This window comes from Tenrec ecaudatus, chromosome 5, assembly GCF_050624435.1.
Source record: "Tenrec ecaudatus isolate mTenEca1 chromosome 5, mTenEca1.hap1, whole genome shotgun sequence".
Taxonomy (NCBI): Eukaryota; Metazoa; Chordata; class Mammalia; order Afrosoricida; family Tenrecidae; genus Tenrec; species Tenrec ecaudatus.
Genome location: NC_134534.1, coordinates 8,007,051 through 8,029,828, shown reverse-complemented (window position 1 = coordinate 8,029,828; position 22,778 = coordinate 8,007,051). Strand labels below are relative to the sequence as shown.

Here is a 22,778-nt window from a genome sequence, read left to right as displayed (position 1 = left end):
GAGCAGTCTTAGCTGAGGCTCCCCTTCCAGCCATTGGCGAGTGTTAGGATTCTAACGAGACCCCCAGTGGTGTAGTTGTTACTTGTTGGGCTGTTAATGGAAAGGTCTGCTGTTTGAATCCACTGGCCATTCCGAAGGAGTAAGATGGGACTTAGTACTGCCGCAATTAGTTACTCTCTTGGAAACCCACCTGTCGGGTCATTGTGAGTCGGCATCAACTCGATGGCTGTGCGTTTGGGTTTTGAACACCAGAGCAGCCTGACAGGCAAAGCTGGACCAGAGCTGCTTCCCAGGGCGGAGGTGGACAGGTCCCCGCCAGGGAGCTAATCCCTTGGTTGTCTTGTTTGCTGTTAAACAGCATGCACTTTCCACCCACTCCCACCCAGCCCAAATGGTCAGATCTCCTCAATGCACGTAGCTGGGCCCCTGGCCACCTCCTTTCTGAAGACACAGGCAGATTATTTTCCTCTCACATCCATTCTCCATGCACTGTCTTCTCTGAGTGTCTGATGTCTAAGCCACTTGATGCATGAAGAATGCAACTTGGGGGTCCCTAAAAGGGCATCTCATAATAGCATTGCTGATGTTTCTGTGTTTGAACACCACTGTCCTGAAAAGTATGACTAAGTACCCGGACAGAAAAGTCCATATGTTTGGTAACATTGGCTTCCTTGCCTCCCTCTTGATGGAGGTACCAAGGAGACCCAGTGAAAAGAAAGCAACCAGATTTTTTGTTCTAAACCCCGTATTTGCCTGCTTTAGGGGGCCACACATAGGAGCACCTCAAGGGAGAATGGTGGGATCAGCACACAGCTCAAGGACTCAGACAGAGCGTGTTGACGTCGCCCAGTGAGAGCAGCAAGGGAAAGAGGTGGCCAGGATGCTTTCCCACGGGTATTGTGTATAGAGCTAGCCCTGGAGGTTCAGTGTACAAAGGAAGGGTGGGCATGAGTCAGATGTGCCTGAGTGCAGGTGTGGCATGTCAGGTTGTGGCAGGTGTTCACGGTGGGCTTGTCTGTCAAAAGACAAGAGGATCTACACGGATCCCGAGCCTTCAATGTACAGAAAGCCTTCCAGGCCTATTAATCGACATAGCAGGCTCTCAGTTGTTAGACTTAAACCAGATCCCTGGTCATTTGTAGTTGAGGCCAGTTTTCCACAGGGGAAAAAGTGTCCAGATTTTCCTGTCTTTAGCAAGAATCTGAGACTAACTCTTGTGACTGACGCAAACCACGTGCTGTTGTAGGAATTCTGAATGTGGAGCAACCCTGCCTTGATTTTGTGGCGGCTTATTGGAACCATCTCTGAACATTTTAATGCTGTACACTAAAAATGGAGCTCCCCATCGCTCCACACCCTCTTTGGAATCTGGCTTGAATTTCTGGCAGTTCCCTCTTGATGGACTTCTGCAACCAACCATTTTTTAATTTTCTTCAGCAAGTTTTATTTGAATATAATATTAATGATATTCGATTAATAACTTCTGTATTTTGTTGGATCATCTTTCTTAGAATAGGAACAAGTATGGATCGCTTCCAGTCAGTTGTCTTCCAAATGATTTGTTGTAGGGAAGTGAGTGCTTCCAGCAAGGGATAGCATTGCTGCTGTCAGATGGATCCAGGCTGCAACCAGAGAAGACCAGAAAGATGTTTACAGATGCTTTATTGGATGTGCTCAGACGAATCCAGGCTGAAAGCAGAGAAGACCAGAAAAATGTTTACATGTTTTATTGGTTATGCCAAGCCATTCGATATTGTAGATTGTAAAAAATTAGTGGATTGCGTTATGCAGGATGAGGATTTCAGAACATAGGGATCTAGTGGCAGTTATTTAAACAGAACAAGGGACTGCTGTGTGGTTTCAGATATTGAAAAGTACACATCAGGGTCATATGCTTTCACCATACATACTTAATCTGTATGCTGAGCACGTAAGAAGCTGGCCTCTTGAGGAGGATGTGTTAACCTGTGCTGTGGAGTTGACACATCTTAGCTTGCTGGCTGAATGTGAAGAGGACTGGAAACATTACTAACGAAGACAAAACATCACAGCTTTCAGTGTAGACTACCTCTCAATGCAAAGAAAAGAGTAATCCTCACCATCGGATCAGTCAGCAACATCATGGTAATGGAGCAAAGCGTAGAAGTTATCAAGGATAACTTTGATTTTCTTGGATCCACAGTGGACACGCATGGAATCAGCATTCAAGAAATCGAATAAAGGCTAAATGTGCTGCAAAAGACTCTTCGGTGTTAAAAGTTGTGGAATGGGAGAATGTTTTGTTGTGTATATGTTTGCCACAATTAGAAAAATAGAATTTCATGTGTACTAGTGAGTGCAAGGAAGAAGGAAATGCTCTAGAATTGAATGTGGTGGTCATTGTACAGCGCTTCTGGATATGACTGAATTCATGAATTGTATGACATGTGGATAAAGTGCTAATAAACTGTTTTAAAAAAATCAAGCAAAAAGAAAGATGTCACTGAGAAGAATTGGCGGGGAGTTGTGACCCAAACGTATTTTTCAGTCATGTCCTGACTGTGCAAAAGCTGGGCAGTGAATATAAAGGACTAAAGAAGAACGAATGTCTTTGAATTAGGGTTTTGGTGAAAAATACTGACAGAACCATATCCGCTGGAAGAACTAACAAATTTGGGAAGAAGTACAGCCACATTGCTCCTTGGAAGCAAAGATGGCAAGACTTGTCTCACATACTGTGAACATGTTCTTCAGAAGGACGTCATGCTTCATACAGAAGAGAGACAGTGACTAAGAGGATGGCCTTCGGTGAGTTAGAGTCACCTCGTGGCTGTGGCAGGGGTGCAGAGAGCCTGCCCAGGCTTCGTGCTTGGGCAGGGGTCTCTGAGTCAGAGGGTACTTGGTGGCACCTCAGAAAAGCAACAGAAATAAATAAAAGCAGTTTTCCTTGTTAAAGATTTTAAGTGAATTCATTTCTCTTTTGGAATTAATTAATCACAGGAAAATGGTTGAACTTGAAGACAGAGCAATTTAATCTTGCTTTTATGATTCTAAGCATCATAAAAAGTTCAATTGAGTTTTCCCAACCATAATTAGTGTTCACTGGAAAGTACAGAAAAATAACAAGCACACCCATGACATACCGGGGCAAATGGACATGTTCGCCTTTTTTCCTAGAGCTTGTTTATTTTACATAGTTGTAATACTACTGAACATAGTGCTTTTATATTTCCTCACATTATAAATTCTTTGTAAGACCACATTTAAAAACTATTACAGCATTCTATTCAGTAGATATTCCGTTATTTTACAGTTATAGGGTTAGGCAGTCTTCAGTTCTTCCAATGGTGTTTTTAGATTGTTTCTATGTTGTTTGTTGTATAAATAATGATTTGTGAACATCTCCATGCCTACGTTTGCAGGACAGGAATTATGGGAGTATAAAGAAGGACTAAGTTTAAGGCCTTTATCCCAAGACAGCACAGGCATTGGGCGTGTTTGTCTTATCAGACCTTGAGAGTGCACAAGGACATACACACACACACACACACACCCCTGGTATTCATGAAGCAAGCATGATTAGTTTGACAGTATAAAACTAGCCCTTCTGGTTTTGCTCAGGGTTTTAACTGTGAGTGGCATTTTAGTTACCTTTTCTTCTTGACTACGTGGTGGAAATGGACATCAGAATGCTCTCTTGACATGGAGCTTCTGTTTATTTTTGAGGTATCCCTCTCGGATTGAAAAAATAGATTATGAGGAGGGCAGGATGTTGGTCCATTTTGAGCGCTGGAGTCACCGTTACGATGAGTGGATTTACTGGGATAGCAATCGGCTGCGCCCCCTGGAGAGACCCTCTCTGAGGAAGGAAGGGCTGAAGGATGAGGACGAGTTCTTTGTAAGTAGCAAGCTTCTCTTCCTTGGCAGTTTTGCTAGATATGTAATGGCGTATTTTAAACAAGGAATTCAGTTAAATTTTACAAAGCCAATTTTTGTTAAGGAAATGCTTATTTATTGCAATACATGGTATTGATCTTAAAAGTTGTTTAAAATAGGATTTTAAAGCCGGAGAGGAAGTTCTGGCTCGTTGGACAGACTGTCGCTATTACCCTGCCAAGATTGAAGCAATTAACAAAGAAGGTATGTATTTGATCGGAGCCTTAGACTTAAACTGGGCTGCCTAGTAACATTTAACCATATTTCAAGTTTTAGTTAAAGCTGTAACTTTTGTATAGCTCTACTTTGTTTTAAATTTCACTTGGCGACACTTCCTGCCAGCCTTCTCTGGCGCTGTTGAATGTGGTAGCTGTTACTTAGATGAGATGGTTGGCGATGTACTGGCTATTAAAGGGTCTCGGTGAGTAGAGTTCAGTAGTGCTTATAATTTCACAGCTTTCCACTTACAGGCTTTTCTTTCCACTTCCCTGCTTTCCTTCTGCTGCCCGAGAGAGTTTGCATTAGTGGTGTCCACTCTCAGCGAGAGTGGGAGGGCAGGTTAGAGCCACAGGGAGATTCAGATCACTTCTGCGCACCAGCGAATGCAGCCCCTGTTTTCTGTAAAGGGGGGGGAGGTTGTCCATCTGAGGACTTTGTTGATTGCTCCGTTCTCCCTTCGTTTCCGTGGGAGATTCAGAGGCCATTTTCCTCATGCCCTCAGTGGACATTAGCTAACCACTTTCCTGACCGCATGGGAACGCTTCATGTATGGCAGATGTATGTAATGCAGATGTATGGCTGCGCCCGCGAGACAGGGCAGGCGCAAAGAGCAGAATCTATAGATGAGGACTGGTGAAGTCCTGAGCGTTAGCATGTAAACAAGTCATGTGCAAGATAGGCTTAGTTTATTTTTTCAACTTCTCATGTAAACTCTCCTTTAAAACAATTGGGAAAAACTTGCTAACACATCTTTCAAGTCAGCGATGACAGTACTTTCATAAACGTGAGCATGTGCTTACTCTGTTTACTCAGCCAGTGAGAGTTTCTTGGCAAGAAGGACAGAGCCCGTAAGCTGGGTTCTGATAGACAAGCAAGCTTATGGGGTAAAGAAGGGCGGAACAGGCTTTCCTGGCAAAAGCAGGGAGTGAGAATGGCGTGCTGCTTTTAAGGAGCTGCTTGTCCTGGTGTGACTCGTGTGGGATGCTGTCCAAACCACTGAAGGGCCAGGATGGCGGGAGAAGGGATGGGAGAAAGGGACACCTCACTGGCCAGGATGTGTGGTGGCTTGTCATCATTCCACTGAATTTGCTTTCTGTGCACCAGTGCTGGAGATCAGGAAGGGGCTTACCCTAGGGGGTGAAACTAACATGAAAAGGAAATTTAGAAGAGGAAAACATGTAAAATGCCATCTGTTTGGGAAGGAAAAGTGTGAAAAATTCACCCCGACCTAGTTGATGCCACTCACAGTGACTCTGTAAGACAGGGCGGAGCAGCCCCTGCGAGTTTCCTAGACTTTCAACTCTTTACAGGAGTAGAAAGCCCTGCTTTCTTCAGGGAAGCGGCTGGTGGTTCTAACTTCAGACCTTGCAGGTAGCAGCCCAGCACGTCCTCACTGTGCCACCAGGGCTCCTTCTGCAGAGTGTGAACAGGGATTGAGTCGTCTCCTAAGGAAGCCTGGTATAATTGACAAAGGATTTCATCTAATCCCTTCCCTTCATGATGAAAAGAACACACATGGCTGTGATTCTGTTAGTCCCAGGCAGCCTACCACGGGGAGGCGTGAGGACTTCTGCTCCTTTGGCTCTGCAGCCTGCACCCTGCTTTCCTGGGATCCTGGGGTGGGGGCCTGCAGTCAGTAATAATGTACAGGATGAGAAGTTTCACTAAGTGAAGGACTGAGTCTGATAGGCTACCTGGTGGCACAAATGAAGAAAAAGGGGAATCAAGCTCACAGCACTGGAGTGAGACTGCTGACAGCGATGGCTGCCATTTCATGCCTCTGAGCCAGCCTTTGACTGTTGTCAAGTCGATGGTTACCCACAGTAACCGTGCAGGACAGGATGAGCTGGCCCCATTGGATTTCTAAGGCTGTAAATCTTTATGGGAGTTGAAATCTTCATTGTCTACCCGCAGAGCAGTTGTGGTTTTGAACTTCTGACCTTGTGGTTAGCAGCCCAACACATAACCGCTATGCCACTAAGGCTCTTTACTGATAGAGCGTGTAGTCATCTCAGTAGAAAGTGTTTCCTGGTAGAATTGAAGAGTAGTGTGGAGCTGATCTGTGATTGGTGAGTTGGAGTGAGGGCGCATGGAAAAAGGAGGAAGGCTGCCCACAGAGGAAATGGGTGGGTGAGCGGGGCTGCCCAGTTGGCCCAGTGAGGATACTGGTGTGGTCTGCTGGGCGGAGAGCTGCAGTAAGGCAGTGGTGTTGGGTCCAGGCAGTGAGACAGGCTCAGTGTTTCCACAGTGTCTTCATGCCCTCGCTGCTCACCTGCGAAGTGTATGTTTCCTACCGTGGACTGAGCCCTTCCTCTGTGTGCTGCCGTGCAGGACACGCATCCTGGGGAGATAGGGGGTCAAGGGCTGCTTTCCCTTTACAAAAAATGAAAGAAATCTTTGCACATTGCTCAATGGCTTGCGTGCTTCTCTGCTTCTAGAAAGGCCAACTCTTGGTTTACATAAAATGCAACCTGCCCGCATTTTGTGCATAGACACTGTTGACATTTCCACAGGTATAAAATCTGGCATGTGTGGCCAGCACATGTGTAGTCTGTAACCAGAGGTGGGGGTGTCTCAGAAGGCCCTGGCAGACGGGGCTGGGGGAGGCAGGCCCCTGCCAGGGTAGGGAGCAGGTGTTAGTGAGGAGGGTGGCTGGGCCTGCATGTCTGTTGCTTCTGCGCTGCAATGTCCTCATCTGCAGACACTGACTTTAGGTGATGTGTGGAGCATTTTGTAGCATATAATTCTGGGAATCTATATTTATTTGCCACTTCATTATTTTTGCCAAAGAAGTCATTCAAGGGAATGATTCTTAAAGGGAGTAAATGATCGTTCCTTTGAAAGCCCATACCCATTTGATTTTTGTCAAGGTGTGCTGTCAATCTCTGTGGTTGATGAGATTCTTACCAAGTAAATCCCAGGCTCTCTCAGAATTGAAATGCCATGTAACTAATTGGTGAAGACAATTTTTATGAACTCCTTCAAGCAACTCAAAGTTGCGATTGTTTTGATAGGAAAATTGGAAGTGAGTTTGTTGGCTGTGATGGCCTTTTTAAAGGGGACCTGCGTCTGTAATGGCAGTCATCTCTGTCAGGGCTACCCGTCAGATTGCAAGGTCACTGTGTGGTCCAATTCTGTTTGCTAACGGTTCTGACTTGCTCCTCTTGCAGGGACATTCACAGTTCAATTTTATGATGGCGTAATCCGTTGTTTAAAAAGAATGCACATAAAAGCCATGCCCGAGGATGCTAAGGGGCAGGTAAGAGCCATCAGCGTTCTGAGCAACCCTGAGGGATGTCTTCGTGAACGGTGACTGGTCACAATCGATTGCTTTGGTTTCTTTAATTTTTACTTTTTAATCAACTAATTGTAGGGTTATGTGCTGATAGCCCCAAATAGCAGCAAGAAAAAAAAAAAAAAAAACCAGCCCGTAAAGCCAGTTGTACACATGATTTTCGCTGCTTCGGTTCTAGACCTGCTAAAGTTATAGGTCGCTAGTTTCTGTTCCAGGTGAAACCCCCGCATCCACTAAGCTGGGGTTGTCCTATCGACCCAGCTGGATCGTGTAACCAGCCTATGGGAAGTGAGGTAAGTGCCTTTTTTTAACTTCACTTTGGTGGTCCTGGTATTTAGTATCACTTATTTACAAAGTTAATTCTGAATAGACACGCTTTGGTTGAGTTTCTCACCTTCCTCTTCCCGTCTACAAATCCTAGTCAGCGATCTTCTTGTAAAAGGCGCTTACCTGACCCTCTGTAGGCTGTTCGCTGGGGGCGGGTGCCTCTCCAAGGCTGGGGCTCCTGAGCTCTGTCACTGCTCAGAGCAAGGACGGAGGGTGATAGGCATGGGGGAGTCTAGATCGGGGCTCAAGCCCTCATTTCATCTGGTGATACAGTCCCTAAGAGATGCTGGAGGGAAATGGTGCCTTTAGCGATGCAAACTTTTCCTTTATGTTCTGCTGTTATTTGGGATTTTCAGCACCTGGACCTACAATTAATGTCAAGAATTGAAAGTAATCTATACAAATGTCTCATGGAGAGATGTGTTACGTGTGTGTGTGTGTCATACAGGGCAGTGAGAAATCACTGTTTTGTGCAATGTACTAAAATGGCCTGGTCATGTGTACTGGTCGAGAAGTGGATGCCGCCACGTTCATAAATGGTCTGTAGCTCTGTCTGTATATGTTCCTGCCTTTGTTGACTTGACTGCTGTAAATGCTCTGTTTTCAGACATTTCAGTAATGAAATAACAGCTAGCTGGGATTTCCCTTCTGCCCCCCAGTTAATAAGGAAATGGATTTTAAAATGAAAATGCTCTTGATTGGGGTATGGTTTTATGCATGGATCCTCATATGTCTAAATAAAATGCTATTTTGATCATTCCGTGGTGTGCTTGCTTGGTTGCTTCCTAGAGAGAGGACAGTGCTGGGCACATAGGGTACTCGTTCCTGGGTCCAGTCTCTTGTTTCCGGCTTTCCAACTGTTGCTTTGTTTCCCCGGCTGTTCGGACAGCCTTGGGGCGGCACGGCTCTTCTTGCCTTAAGGCTTACTTATGTTCCCCACACTGGATGTTTAACCAGTTTGACTTGTGATAAAAGGATGCACCGTTACAGTTAATCTGAGCCTTTATTGGCATTGGCTATATTTAGTTTTCATGTGTAATAAACACTTCTGTCCAGTGTAAGACAGGGTAACATTAAAATCAATACCAAAATTCAGAACTGTTAAAAAAAATGGGACTACTGGTCTAGTTATTTTTATTTTTTTCTTCAGAAGTAGTTCTGATTGGCGCACTGAAATCTTTCCCAGCGAGGTTTACTTTGTTTATGAAAAACTTCCATCTTCCGAATGTGTTTCTTTTTTCCTAACAAGTCTGGCTTGTTTTCACCGGGAAACAACTCTGCATTCAGGTCTGTGGACAGCATTACCAGAAGTCCCATATGCACATTACCCTGTGGAGCTTGGGCGGACGCTCCTAAGAATCCCTCCGTAAGGATGAAAGCAGAATTTCTTTTGTTAACTAGCAAAGCAGAGTGCAGTCAGCTGACAAATGCTCTGTGGAAATGCCCTTCCATAACCCTTGTAAAAACTCTGACACAGTAGCAGTTTTACAGAGGCAGTTTCCACCCTCATTCATACCCCGGAGCCTGACCGCTAGCCAAAGCCCCTTGCATTCTGACTCCCAGCCAGGTGGCTCAGATGGCAAACTGCCCCTGCATTCAGAGCTGTTCCTCGGAGAAGTGCGGCCTATGGTCGGTCTTGCACTTTATCTAGAGACTGGCTTTTCTTCTCCAGGGAAGAAATTATGACTAGTAGACACGGTGACTGCCCTAAATAAGACCGCCTCCTTTCGTTCCACCTCCTCCCCTCCCCATTCCCAGTGGGATGGTGGCATAGCTGTGACCCTGCAGTGGCTGTGGAGTGAGGCCTCCTTGGATGTTGTCACTTCGGATCTGCTAGCCTAATGAACGCCTTGGAGCTGGAATTACAGGGCCGGAGACTGGGCCATTGCAGGTTTCATTTGGGGGGCATGCCACAGAAGTACTTGCTTTTTGTCACCCAGCCTTTTCTTGTGTGTGTGCTGATGATACAGGCAACCCCCAGGTTATGAGTATCTTACTTACAAAGACTCCTCATTGCCCTTTGGCTGCTACATGGAGTTGGGATTAAACTCAGAAAAAGCTCTTCATCACAGTCACCTTTACTCTGGCTCACATGCAGCTTTTAAATCATGGAAAGGGCTTTGAGTCTTTTCTTGCACCAACCCCCAAATCCACGGCAGTCAGGTGGACTCCATTTAACAGAGACCTGGGAGGACAGGAACTGGTCCATAGGGTGGTTTCCATGGCTCTAAAGCTTTATGAGAGCTGGCAGCTCCATCTCTGTATCCCACAGAATAGCTGGTGGGTTTGAACCACCAAACTTGCAGCCTGGGTGGGGCTTAACACTTCCCACCATGAGAGATCCTTTTATATCCGAAAGTAAGACCAAGGAAGCACTGTGTGTACCCAAGCTGATTGAACCACAGATTTACTCTAAAGATACAGGCCTGCTGCTCGAGCCTGTGACTCGGGAGTGTTAGGATTAGTGTATGGTATCTTCTCTATTTCCAAAACATTTCAGCCTGCTTTTGTTTCTGCGCAAACTCTTCAACATTGGTGTAGCTGGTCTGGCTTTCTATTAGTAGAAGAATTCAGAGACTGGCCATTTTCCTTAGCCGGTCACTTTGTACAGAGGACTTTCTTGGGGGCCTGATCTGACCTGAGGCCCAGTCTTCCTTTGAGCACCTGCCTTTGCTGCTAGCACAGAGGGTTAGAATCTATCAGTCTTGGCTCTAACTCATGGGAGGATCACACCCCGCTGTCTTTGCCCGGGAATCTTCTCAACTTAAATCCCTCATGGGAAGTCAGAAAGATCTGTGTGGTTCTGGAGCATCTAATTCCCGCCTTATGGGAGGTAGGTAGCAGCAGGGACAGAAATGGTCCCTGGATGTGTCCCACCCTGTGAGACCACAGAGAGCTGCCCTGCTCTCCTGGAGACCCTTGCACATGACCTTGGATTGGCTCTCTGCTCTTGGACACGTGTCCCCTGACTTGTTGATGGCTCTCAGGATTTCCATTGGTGTTGCCTTCTTAGCAGATGTGCCTGTCTAGTTGCAGTTTGCATTTCATGCCACCATTAGCTCTCCACATTGCCCCAAGCCCTGGGCCACCTTGTCCATCCTTGTCAATGGTGACCCTGTGTCTTTGTGGCCTTTTGTCCTTTTGTTGGAAGTGCCTGTTTTCTCCTTTCTCTCTCTGTTCTTTCTGTTCATCCTTTACCTTGCTCTGGCTTTGCTTCTCAATCGGGATTGGCCTGGTCTTCCTGCTGCATGGCCAACTTGTTCAGCCCTCAGTGCTTTGCCTGCCACATTGTCTGGTTTATTTGCCTGCGAATTCCTATGTTGTTGTTTTTAAGTGACTATGTGGCATGGTTTCTGGCACAAGTAGCAGGGAATTACGAGAAAGATGATGGAGGACTGTGGTAAACGTGACCACATGTCTTCCTTTGTCTGCAGTCATGGTGGGTGGGGAAGCGAGAGGCATCAGCTGTATTTCATTGTCTTACTGGCTTCTTGTCTTCATCATGTATTTCCAAGACTGAACAGCTTTCAGCTTGTATTCCTTACCCATACCCATCTGCATGATTAATATGACGCATGGATTCAATGGGAATTATTGTCCCTGCTTGGGCCAGGAATTTAAGATCTTACACACCCTGGTGAATCCGAATCAGGGCTCTGCTTGACAGAATCGAGTGGCATCAGTGAGGGATACACTTTGTAGCGAGATGACAAGTATTTGTTGTCTTAAGAGAAGCATTAGCACCACTTTGAATACCTCTCCTTGCTTTTTATGACCAATTAGTTAAAAATAAAGCCATGAAATTTAGCAACAAGCTGAAAAATTAACCAGAAGAAATATGTATTAGCTAACGTCAGAAGGATGGTAACTAACGGGGGCCCAGAAAGTAACCCAGAGACGGGCAGTGTACACTTGACCAGGGCCAGTACAAGTGGGCTTTGTGTTTTCATCAGTAACGCTAGACTGTTGTGATGAATTGGCATCTAAATTTAAAAGCTTGAAAATAATAAGGCCCTGCCTTGGTTTTCACGTAATTGAGTATATTTTAAATGATACATTCTCTTCCTGAAAAAGAATAACTATTTGCTCCATGGAAATGCATTTCCTATAACCCTGGTTGAATTGCAGAACTACCACTTTCCCCTTATATTCTTTAGCCATCAGCTGTGTCATGGGAAAGAAACAGTTTGGAATTTGAACCCTCAAAGTTCTTTGGCAAAATGTCACGTAGGGTCCCGTGTGTGTGATCGACGTCTCCAATGTTGTTTTATATTTCCTTCCTATGACAACATCAAGGGGCTATTAGTGATTGAATGTGTCCCTGTTCCATGCAGGCACTTGAAAGCCTACTGTGCGGATGATTCACCTTGTTCGTGTGTGTGGGTGCCTACGTGAAAGTAGCTTTGAAAATGCTGTGTGTGCTTTGATACGTTAGTGTAATTGCATCTTGATTCATTTTTAATACCTGCCATGTTTTGTGTGTTTCCCTTGGAGGACTGGATAGCTTTAGTCAAAGCAGCTGCGGCAGCTGCAGCCAAGAACAAAAGCGGGAGTAAGCCTCGGACCAGTGCAAACAGCAATAAGGATAAAGATAAAGAGGAGAGGAAGTGGTTTAAAGTACCTGCAAAGAAGGACGAACCCCCCACTGCCACCGTGGCACCCGAGCTCGGGAAGAAGGAAGACCTGCCCACATCTAGTGACACATTTGGTATAAAACCCTCCCTCATGTTCATGCCTGTGACAGTGGACTAGCTCAGGCCCCTGGGTACTGGTCATTCTGTTCCTCTCATTGAATCAGGACAGCCCCACCCCCGCCCCGCCCCACACAGGATGAGGCCTCCCTTTTTAGACTCTTACAGAGAGGTCTGAAGACAGGTGGTCTAATGTGGGTCCTTACGAGCAAATGCCTCAACATTCTGAAATAGAGACAAATGGAGATTGTGATCCGTAACTTCTAAGTCGTAGGATTTTACTTATGGACCATTTGAATTGTGTTTTCTCTCTGACTCCCTAAAGGCCTGTGTGGATTTCAGTACACACAGTGGAGAAAGCACTCAGTTCTTACGTCCTGCTCTTCCTTCCGGAAGAACAGCTTCCCCGTAGTCGCATTTCTAGCGTCTCCTTCTGGATATTAGATGGGTGTTTTGCAGATGTCTGGGCCAAATGCTAGACTGAAAATACTATGCAAGCTTTTGTACTGTTTTTCTTCTTAAAAAAAAAGTTTGTGTGTCTTGATTTTGGATTCTAGATCATCTCTCATACATGTATTCTATTAAAAGTAGGACTTCATGTAGAGAACATTCCAAAGATGGTCTTTCCACAGCCAGGGAGCACGCTGCCAACCAAGAGGAAAAGTCACCAGGGCAGCTCCTTTCAGGCAAAGAGAGCCCGGCTTAACAAGATCACTGGTAAACTACAGCAGTTCCTTTTGGGGGGGCGGGGGGGGGTTCATTTTTGAGTCATTGTGGTTTGTTTAATAAAATACTTGCATCTCGGAGTTCTTGTTAACCAGTTATCAAGAAAACTCGTTGCCTTATGGGTCTTTAAGGTCACTTTCAGCTCTTGTCAGTGTCCTGCTGCTGTAAAATGTGGAAAATGCCACCTGCCATCTGCCTACCTCACAAGGGTGTTGTGGGCCAGTGTTGGGACACCACCTTGTGTTGCCCACCTGGGTGGTAGGAGGGAACAGTCTCTGTGAGTTACCGTCATCGGCCTGTCCAACTGTGGTTTTACAATTCCTGAAAAAGTTCTTAATTCAGGTATATAACCATGCTCATTGACTCTTGGTCAGTCTCAGCCCAGCATGGTGCTGTGCTTAGGTGTTTGCAAGATGGATGTCTGAATTCGATTCAGTGCCTGAAGTCTCTCCTTTCTGTCCTTGTCTCTGATCACTCTCCACTGTTGGCCCTTACCTCTCCATGTTTGATATAATTTAGGAAATAGCAGAGTTAGGATGATGGGAAAGGTTGGAAAGGCTAACTAGGCTAGTGTCGTAAGAGGGCAGTGGAGCATTCCAGTTGGGCCCAGTCCTACTAGACCCAGTGATTCCCCCACCCCCAACCCACCTACCACCAGGCCTATTCAGTCATCATTTAAATTAGGTATGAGAAGCGGTATATTTTTCTGAGGATTTGTTAAAAGAGGAGTTATGGTGCTGTTAGGTTTCAGGTGTATGTTCTCTTAAGGCCAAATGGTTTTTAGTCTCTCTGGGCTTATCCGAACCTTGGCTGACCTTTCTTCCAGTCATTTCCATCGCCTTCAGATCCAGGAGTCAGGAGGAGGTCGGGCTGTTTCCCCATGATTGGAGCCCACCGCCAAGGTTGCCCAAGCCGACAGCGGAAACTGTTTCATTGCCTCTGGTTCAAGTGATGGTGTTTTCGTCTCACCAGATGAAAATACAAATCCTCTTCCCATTAGTTAGTGTACCGCCTTTGGCAGCCTTTCTCTGAAGGAGGATATGTTTGGCTGCAGGGCAGGAGTAATTTCAAATTGACTTACCCATTCCACGTGTTACCTAGGTAACTTGATGATGGCCACTTGTGAGTTCAATGCGCCCCGCTGCAGAGACAGGTGAGCTGAGACCCTCAGGTGCCTGTGCTGTGTGTGGTGGGGTAACAGCACCCCTGGACAAGCAGACTTCAGAGACAACGGTGGTGCAACACAGCTGCCGGCCTCCCTTCAGCCTACCCTTCTGTCCGGTCAGGATCAAGCTTCAGGTGTAAAGAAGTCGGTAGCTGCATTCACCGTCCACTGCAAGGCACCTTCCACACAGCCTGGAAAAGACAGTCCAGTTCGGTGATAAAAAGAACCATCCTCCCTTGGGCCTTAAAGATGTTGTAATCCTGGTTGCTTGGTACTAGACAAGGCTTCTCCGAGGGCCTTGGGGAGCCCTGCTTCCTATCGCAGTTTCTCATGAACAAGTGATAGTTGGACAGCAACTAAGAACATACGACTTTACAGCGGCCAACGCTGTCCCAGCTCTTTCCTGTATGTACTGTGCAGATCTAGGTATCTGCTCAGTAGTCCTCCTGCACCTGTTTCTGATTTCCCGTTGCACCTATGTAATGTCAAAACATTTCCCACTCAGACGTGCTGCTGTGCACTTCCAACTGCAAGTCCCCGTGGGAGTGAAGGTGGGATAGTGGGATCGTGGTATATTTCACACAGCAAACTCCGGCTTCTAGCAGCCAAGCCATGTACCACAGTGATCAGCAACTCGGCACTCGTTCACTTTCCACTGCCTGTGTCCTCACGCACACTGTGCAGAGAGAAGCCTACACTGTCTGGACAGAGCACAGCAATCAGGGTCCGATTAGGTGGTTTTTTTTTAATGTGTTTGTCTGGCATATGGATATTTTATCAGGACCGAAGTTTTTTTTAATGGGCCTTGGTGATGGTTATAGCATGTGGTGTTTTTGTTTTTTTTTTTTTGCATACTGACTTACAGTAATCCATTTTTACAATCAGGTGGCCTACCTGTGGGGGAAAGGTGCAAGCTAACCAGGAGGGCTTTCAGTAGGTTTTTGAAAACGGGGTGTGAAGGGAACGGGCAGGACTGCCCTGGCCTTTGATACATGCTGCATTCTCAGAGCCTGGCAAGGGGGCCAGCCTAGATGGGTTCGTGTCTCACCAGGGACTTAAAAAAAACATTTAAAACTGAGAGGTTTAAATTGACCACAACCTAAGAACCAAACTCACCATCCAGTTCATGGTGACTCTCATCAATCCCATAGCACAGGGTAGAACCGGCCCCTGTGAGTTTACCAAGATGGTAACTCTGGGAGAAGAAAACCCCGTCTCACTGATGATCTTACCTGTGGTCTGTAGCTCAGTGTGTAACCATTACACCACTGGGGCTTCTTACTGAGAAACATGACAGTGTCGACAATACTCCTGCGTTTTTTTTTAATTTTAACAAAAGATTGTGTTAGAAAGCCCTCAGTGACGAGGGTCCCTTCCTCAACTTTCTCTACCAGACGTCTCCCCTCCTCACTTGCTCTAGGCTGGGCGAGACCAGCTGCCCATGGTACCGCTGAGGGCAAAGTGTTGCACATTTGTGGATTGGTTGGCAGGTGCAATTCATGAGTGTTTGATATTTTGATTCTAATGCTTACTTTCTTGAGAATGCATTTAGACATCTGTTAAAAAGACAGTTGCCTGGTGTATAGACAGAGACGGGACATGCTAGTGATGTTTTCGTAAGAAGTATTTACTGATAATTGAAAGTAATCTTATTTGTATCTGGTCTCCCTTACCCCCAACTCATTCTTCTCATCTTCTGAGGAGTGTGTCTGCCTTCGTAGGCCAGTAGTGGGTCAAGATACACAGACGTGGGGCTGCCTCCTAAGGCAGCAGTAACCGCTCTGTTCACGCGCCAAGGGGGTGACCAACCCTCAGATATGCTTGTGAGCAGAGAAAGTATAAACACGTGATTGTGCATGCTTGGGACCTTTGGACTTCCTAGAGAACACGGGCTGCATTTCTGATGTACATTTTAAGTGAGCTTCATTGAGCATGTTACAAAAGGCTTTTGGGTTTTTTTTTTTATCCGCAAGCCATTTAATAAGGAATTCCTTACAATGCACCAACCTTTTATTATCCAAATGTTGTAAATTTAGTCCTGCTAACACTTTGTTTCTGTAGAAGCTTGTAGCATTTTATTAATTTTGTAATGTGTTTTTCTTCTATTGAGTGATGAATATTAAAAAGTTTTTCTACCACTTACCAATATACATATATTGGCAACAAAAGAAATATGAGTAGTTACTTACCAGGTCCAATAGCAAATAGTTGTCCCATTTGAATAGCTCTGAGAATCTGTAATTGTCTCCTGTAAAAGAAGAATGTGATCCCTTAATTAGTTTGGTGAATTCCTGCAGTCCATTGATTCTCAACAGTGCTCATTAAAAAAGAACTCAAATGCATTTGGGTTTCAGCTATGTGCTATATCTTTTGAGTCATGTAAAAATATTTTGAATTTATATATAAAGTATCACATACTGTATTTCAAAATCTATATATAATTAGTACAAAATGATTCACAATGCATGAGCTTGTTACAAAGTGATGGTAGATGTCATAAAATTGTTGGTGTAGCTGTGTTCCCGTGGAAACCGGCACTTGCTGCTGTACGGGCCTGGAATAAAAGATGTGGACTGTGATGTCAGACCAGGCCCAGGGCTGGTTTTCATCTATGCAGCGTCTTTCACTTCGTATTTTAACTCTGAGCCTGACATACTTAATTTCCCTGTAAGAGAAAGTGCCTTTTTCACAATGTAACATTCCAGGCTAGGCCTACTGGAAGCTTGTAGATTTGACACTTGAATGTTTTTCTAGATAGATTTGCAGGGTAGGTTGATGAAAACAAGTAGACTTTGTATTAAGCCCTGGGACCTTTGGGGTGCCCCTGTGTAGCTTTGTGCTATAGACAGTGTCCCCGCGCTACTGGAGTGGTGGCTGCAGTCGGTTTACTATTAGGCTGTGCGGTGTTCGACATGCTCCTGTGAGGCAGGGCGTTTGTTTGGGCCACTTTGCAATGGCACAGAAAATTCTTTTTGGTGGTTGGTCTGTTGTCTGCAGGTGAATATAAGCAAAAACTGAAATATGTGTATTGAAGGTAGCTGACTAGCTTAGCAGAGATTAACTAAAGCTTTATCTCTTAATTTTAAATTGGAGCTGAGTTTTCATGCCTTACAAAATTAATTTTCAGATAAAATATTTGTCTTTTGAAATTGATATTTAGTGCTACACACTGGGCAAGGCAGGGACTTTCAGATTAGCCCATCATTTGTGGAATGAGGCCATGATAGTAAGTAAAGATCGGGTATTCTGGGAAGGAGCTGCCCTCCCACTCGTTTCCCAGCCAACAATGGTGGTTCCAGTAGCGTTTTAGACACTCTTGCCAGAAGATATCATTGGGCATTTAAAAATACTTTCTCGAAGAGAAAAACACATACAATTTAGGGTAAATTGCGCAGGCGAAATAGAAAATTAGGAATTTTTTTAAAGTCGGGAATAAATACACCAACAAAATAGATCTTCATTGATATTCCATGTTCAGGAGGATTTCCCTGTCTTCTGCATTTTTTTTCTTACATAGATTCTGTATTACCAGGGTAAACAATCTTTCAAGTGATCCTATGTTTCTGGACTTTAAGCCACGGAAGTTTTATTTGTAACAATGCTTTGTGAAAGGGTGCCTTTAAGATTAGAACAAGCACAGACTTCTGTGAGCAATTCTCAAGTTCTGACCCAGCCCCTGGACTCGTCACAAAGGTGTTTTGTCTTTTTGTCAGCTAAACCCTTGGGCCTGTTGACTGCCTCTCTGTCGAGGATGTGGGAGATGTCAGCTGCTAAGTTTTCTGAGGACTGGATTTGGGTGCACGTCACTGGTTTTTTTCTAATAAGCTGTTTCTGTACAATTTTCCTCAAGGTTTGTTGGCATCCAAAGCCGTTGGGGTGGATGGTGCGGAAAAAAAGGAAGATCCCAACGAAACGGCTCCAATGCTGGAGCAGGTATGAAAGGGGAGCGGTTGCTTGGTTTCAAGGTGCCCGCAGGAACGGGCTGCAGCGGGCGTGGCCACCTAGCAGGAGCTGCACTGGTGCGCAGATTGAGATTGCGGGCATGGGGAACGAGTGAATCGATGCGATATTTTTATTTCTGCCTTCTGCGCGGTGTACCAGATAGACACTGCAGACTTCATTAGCTCTTGTTTTCGAGAGACTAGCCTTTGAGCCTTGGTCTCCCACTCTTGAAGGCCTGGAGCCTGACCTCCCAGAGTCCTAGCTCCCACCTGGACCACCTCTGACTAGCTGACAAAATGACCCTTCCACAAATACTTTTTCATTTGTGAGCTCAAACAGGGTTTTTGACATCGACACACTTCTTTTGGAAGAAGTTTATTTTCTATTGGAACACTTGGTGTTGGACTGACTCTGTTTTATGAATTGATCAATGAGCCATACTTTTTTTGCTAGGATGTATATTTTAATAAGTACACACACACACACACACACACACACACACACAACGAGAGTTTAAAAAATGATTAAAGGGTCTGTCTGTAAACCACCTAAGAGAGGAGTTGATCAGGGCAGGGGGCAGTTGGTTGCCTTGGCCCTGGCTGCCTTCCGACGCCCACCGTAGCTGTACATACAGAACTGTGCATGCGCCCACCTCCTCTAAGGGCTTTGTAAGAAGACTTCCTGGGCATTGTCAGACTTAAGGACACAGTATAGCCATAACTGGATCCCCCTGGGCCTCCTGTTGGAAAAGCTGAGCCTTAATGTAGTTCAAACCAATCCTTTTCATAGTCCTTTGGTTTCCTTTATCAGTAGCCTAATCAAGGATCCCTCATGGCGAGCATCTTTTTGCTCCTCTGGATGTCTGTTTTGCAGATACCACCCAGTCCCGTTGATGTGGGCTGAGTTGTTCGGGTGGTTTTAGGCCTGCCCATCTGGTACCAGTGCATTGTCGGGATGCCTCCAGTGAGGCTACCCTGAAAGCACTGGTCTTTGGAATGACTGTTGACACATCTTTCTCTGGTTCTCTGTGCTTACCCAATGGTTAAAGTCTTTGCCGATACCCACTGACCCCATTTCCAATGCTTTTTTTTTTTTAACTGTGTTTGCTACATGGAACATCCCAGATAGAAAAAGATTTTGTGTTTTTGTCACTGTTTTCATCATGGTATTCTCAGAATGCAATAAATCAGGGACTTGGGTAATAAAATGTTTCTGGAAAATTCACTACAATGTCAGTCTTTCATTATGCACAAGACCTCTGAGGTGACTGCGATTGTGAATGAAAGCGCAGACAGCGTCAGGGTCTGTTGCAGAGAGAAATACCAAGTACAGCATTTCATAATGGGCTTAAAATCCTAGAAAGAAAGAAAAACGAGTAACTCGGCTGTTCCATTTACATGATTAAAAAAAACATTTTCTGAACACCCTTGCCAGTTTTGTAACAAGAGACCAATAGCCATGAATGAACTTTTGTAAATTAGGTTCTTTTTTAAAGGAACACAGTGTGCTTTTAAAATTTGGCATTCAGGTTGATTTTAGTGTGACAATGTTTTATAACTATAGTTCTAATCTTTTTAATTTTTGCCAAGTGATTAAAATTGAAAAAGCCGAGTTATAAAGCTCTTGAGTCCATCTCTGTTGTCATCAACCAAAGACCTAACAGAGAGAGGCCTTAAGTGTCCCCTGTGCTGTCCCAATGAGTGAAAGAACCATAACAGGCCTGTAGCCAAGACTGACTTGTGCTAACGGAGGCATCTTATTGATCATTTTAAAATACCTAAATTCTGCTCTGGAATCTCCCAGTCTTAGGTGATTAATTACAGATTATTTAATTGTATTAGGCCCATGTCATGTTATATTTTCTTTGGGGTAAAACCTGCATTAGTTGCATATTAATTTAGTAAGGTTTTAAAAATGTTAATTTGTCCTTGTTTTAGAAGTTAAGCACCTTATCAAAATATTAATTTAAGTTTTAAAATCTGTTTTATAACTTTGTACCTTGAGAGTAATGGATGCTGTGGTGATGTCTTTCACAGATGTGAAGGTGAATAATAAAATTGTTTATTTACAAGGAATGGCTCTAATTACTTTTCTGGCAACACCTTTTATGATAAGCTTAGGAGTATTTCCATTTATGGAGTGCTTTTTCCATTTATGCAACTGCACGTACACACACGTCTCATGAGCAAACAGCAGATGACGCCCGAATGAATGAGACATTGACACCCAACTTGGATGCGGTCTTTCCACCGTGCCATCTCTAGAGTCAAGGTGCCCCACTTATTTCCCAATGGGAATTTGCCACCATTGTAAAGCACCTATCGTATTTTCGTGAGAGCAGACATTTGGTCCCCAGACAGTAGAGACCTGCAGACGACAGGCCTGATGGTTGCCCTTCCCAGAAGACCAGGCAGTGACGCGGCTCTTGGAGGACGAGCAGCTTGGTCAGGTGTCCACACGCCCACTCTGACAGAGGTCTGGCTCAATCTCACTAATTAAAGGGCCCTTGACTCTCGGACCCAGACAGCAGAAAGAGGCCACAGCCCAGACATTCCAATCCCAGCGCTTGCAAATTCACCCTCCGTGACTTTCCCCTGCGACCGTGGGCGCACCCACACGTACTGGACTGTGTAGAACATTTTACCCCAAATAAATTAAGAATGTTCTTTATGAAAGAACAGACAGAACTCTAATTTCTTTTTAAAAAGTGTCAGTTGGCAGGAAGAAGGTAAAAACTCATCTATGAATGCGACGCGTATTTTGTTTATAAATTCAATGTTTTTAACTTACACTTTATATCAGTTTTTTTCTTTTGTTTGTTGTTTGTTTTGTATTGTTTCTCAGTCTTAACTCTATACTGCTGGTGGCTGTGTGTTCATGAGGCTCTGTGCCTATGAAACTGGCCTTCAGTACTAAAATGAGTTAGAGACTTTCGTTAATTTGGTCATTGTTTTTCTGTTGAGATCTTTCTTTAAAGGGAAACTGTTCCTTGACCCTTCACATTCACTTTTTGGATGAGGAAAGCTGTATGAACTTAACCGAAAATCAAAAGCTTAAGTGTATTCCACAGCCCCTCCGGTACACACATGAAATGATGTGTGTATGTGATTGTTACTGTCATTCATCAGTATGGTTCCCAGATGGGAATATTTGAATTTAATACAGAAAGTATTTGTCCAATAAGACTATGGTTCATTTCTTGAGCATATGATGAAAATTTTGTCTTGTTCCAGTTTTCACTTAGGCTACAAGACGACAGTATCCCTTTAAAGAGAGCCTCTTCAAATTTTAGTTAATAATTTGTGGGGTTCTTTTTGGTTTTTCATTTGTAATAGAAATGTTATATGTTGCTTAACAATGTTTTTGGATACTAAAGTTGCTTAACAATCAAAGTAGAATACAAGAGCAAAAAAAGAAAAATAAATGAAGAAACCAAAATAAAAATATCAATTTTTTATTATTTATTCAGGCGATTTCACCTAAACCTCAAAGTCAGAAAAAACATGAAGCTGCCATTAGCAGTTCTGCCAACACTCAGAAACCTGCACTGTTATCCTCAACTTTGTCTTCAGGAAAGGCTCGCAGCAAGAAATGCAAACATGCATCTGGAGAGTCTCCTGGGTGTCCTAAAGCCCCTAAGTCACCACTGTCCCCAGAGCTAATGCCAGTCGAGGAGTTGGCGCTTGTGTCTCAGCTGGCTTCTACAGTGATAAGTAAAACTAGTGAGCACAGACTTTTCAAAACTAGTTACTTATCCTGTAAGAGACATTCAAAGGAGTCTGATTGTAGCTATATTGTATTTTTCTAAGGTGGCTTTTCACAAAAGTGGCCGTGGTAGGGAAGGCTTGAAATGGATTTCTTGGGCAAAAAAAGGGAAAAAAAGCCAAAAACCCATGTACATTTCCGACGTTTACTATAGATACTGCTGCTGGTTGAGGAGCCTCGACCACACTAAGTCCACTGTAGTGTGAAGCTCAGCTAATCAGCCACCCACGATGAGAGGCCTGATTCATTATAAAAAAGCCCTAAACCAAAATAACAGAGAGACAAGAGAGGTGGGGAGCTTTCTTAACTTCCATGGTTGCTCATGGTGAGCTGCATTGTTCAGGGTGTCCCCTTGTCACCATACTCAGCCTGCAGCCCTGTTTGCTCAGCCTTGTTTTAGGATTTCCACTGTGAACATGAGCTGCCTCTGACTTGTGAGGAACGAAAAAACATCTGTCGTGCTTTGAAAGACATTAAGATCTCAGTGCTACTGATCTTTCAAGAGTTAATGGAGTCAAAGTCAGCTTCATACGGGTTTGGCTACTACACCCTGCTCCTACCCCACTAGACCAGGATTCCAGGTAGAGCCAGGCAAGACGCTAACCTGACAGACTCGGGTCAGAGATTGCTGTCCTCTGCTCGTCCAACAGCAAATGAACCAGTTACTCTTGATTAGTAGCTGACTTATGATTGTCCCGTACGACAAACTCCCATCAGACCGTTTCCAGGACCG

At 44.6% G+C, this 22,778-nt stretch overlaps 1 protein-coding gene across 11 annotated transcripts in view; it reads left to right on the top strand.

The window, feature by feature from the left end:
- Positions 1 to 22,778, top strand: part of PHF20L1 (PHD finger protein 20 like 1) — a 69,486-nt gene that overhangs the window by 21,979 nt on the left and 24,729 nt on the right. For 4 of the 11 annotated variants that reach the window (XM_075549247.1, XM_075549243.1, XM_075549238.1 and 1 more), the window contains exons 3-10: positions 3,706 to 3,877; positions 4,035 to 4,119; positions 7,305 to 7,393; positions 7,633 to 7,722; positions 12,251 to 12,464; positions 13,036 to 13,164; positions 18,189 to 18,271; positions 21,750 to 22,002. In XM_075549247.1, coding sequence (XP_075405362.1) covers positions 3,706 to 3,877; positions 4,035 to 4,119; positions 7,305 to 7,393; positions 7,633 to 7,722; positions 12,251 to 12,464; positions 13,036 to 13,164; positions 18,189 to 18,271; positions 21,750 to 22,002 — 1,115 coding nt within the window. The remainder of the gene's footprint in view (positions 1 to 3,705; positions 3,878 to 4,034; positions 4,120 to 7,304; positions 7,394 to 7,632; positions 7,723 to 12,250; positions 12,465 to 13,035; positions 13,165 to 18,188; positions 18,272 to 21,749; positions 22,003 to 22,778) is intronic. The other 7 variants (XM_075549242.1, XM_075549241.1, XM_075549240.1 and 4 more) reach the window with 7 other exon arrangements.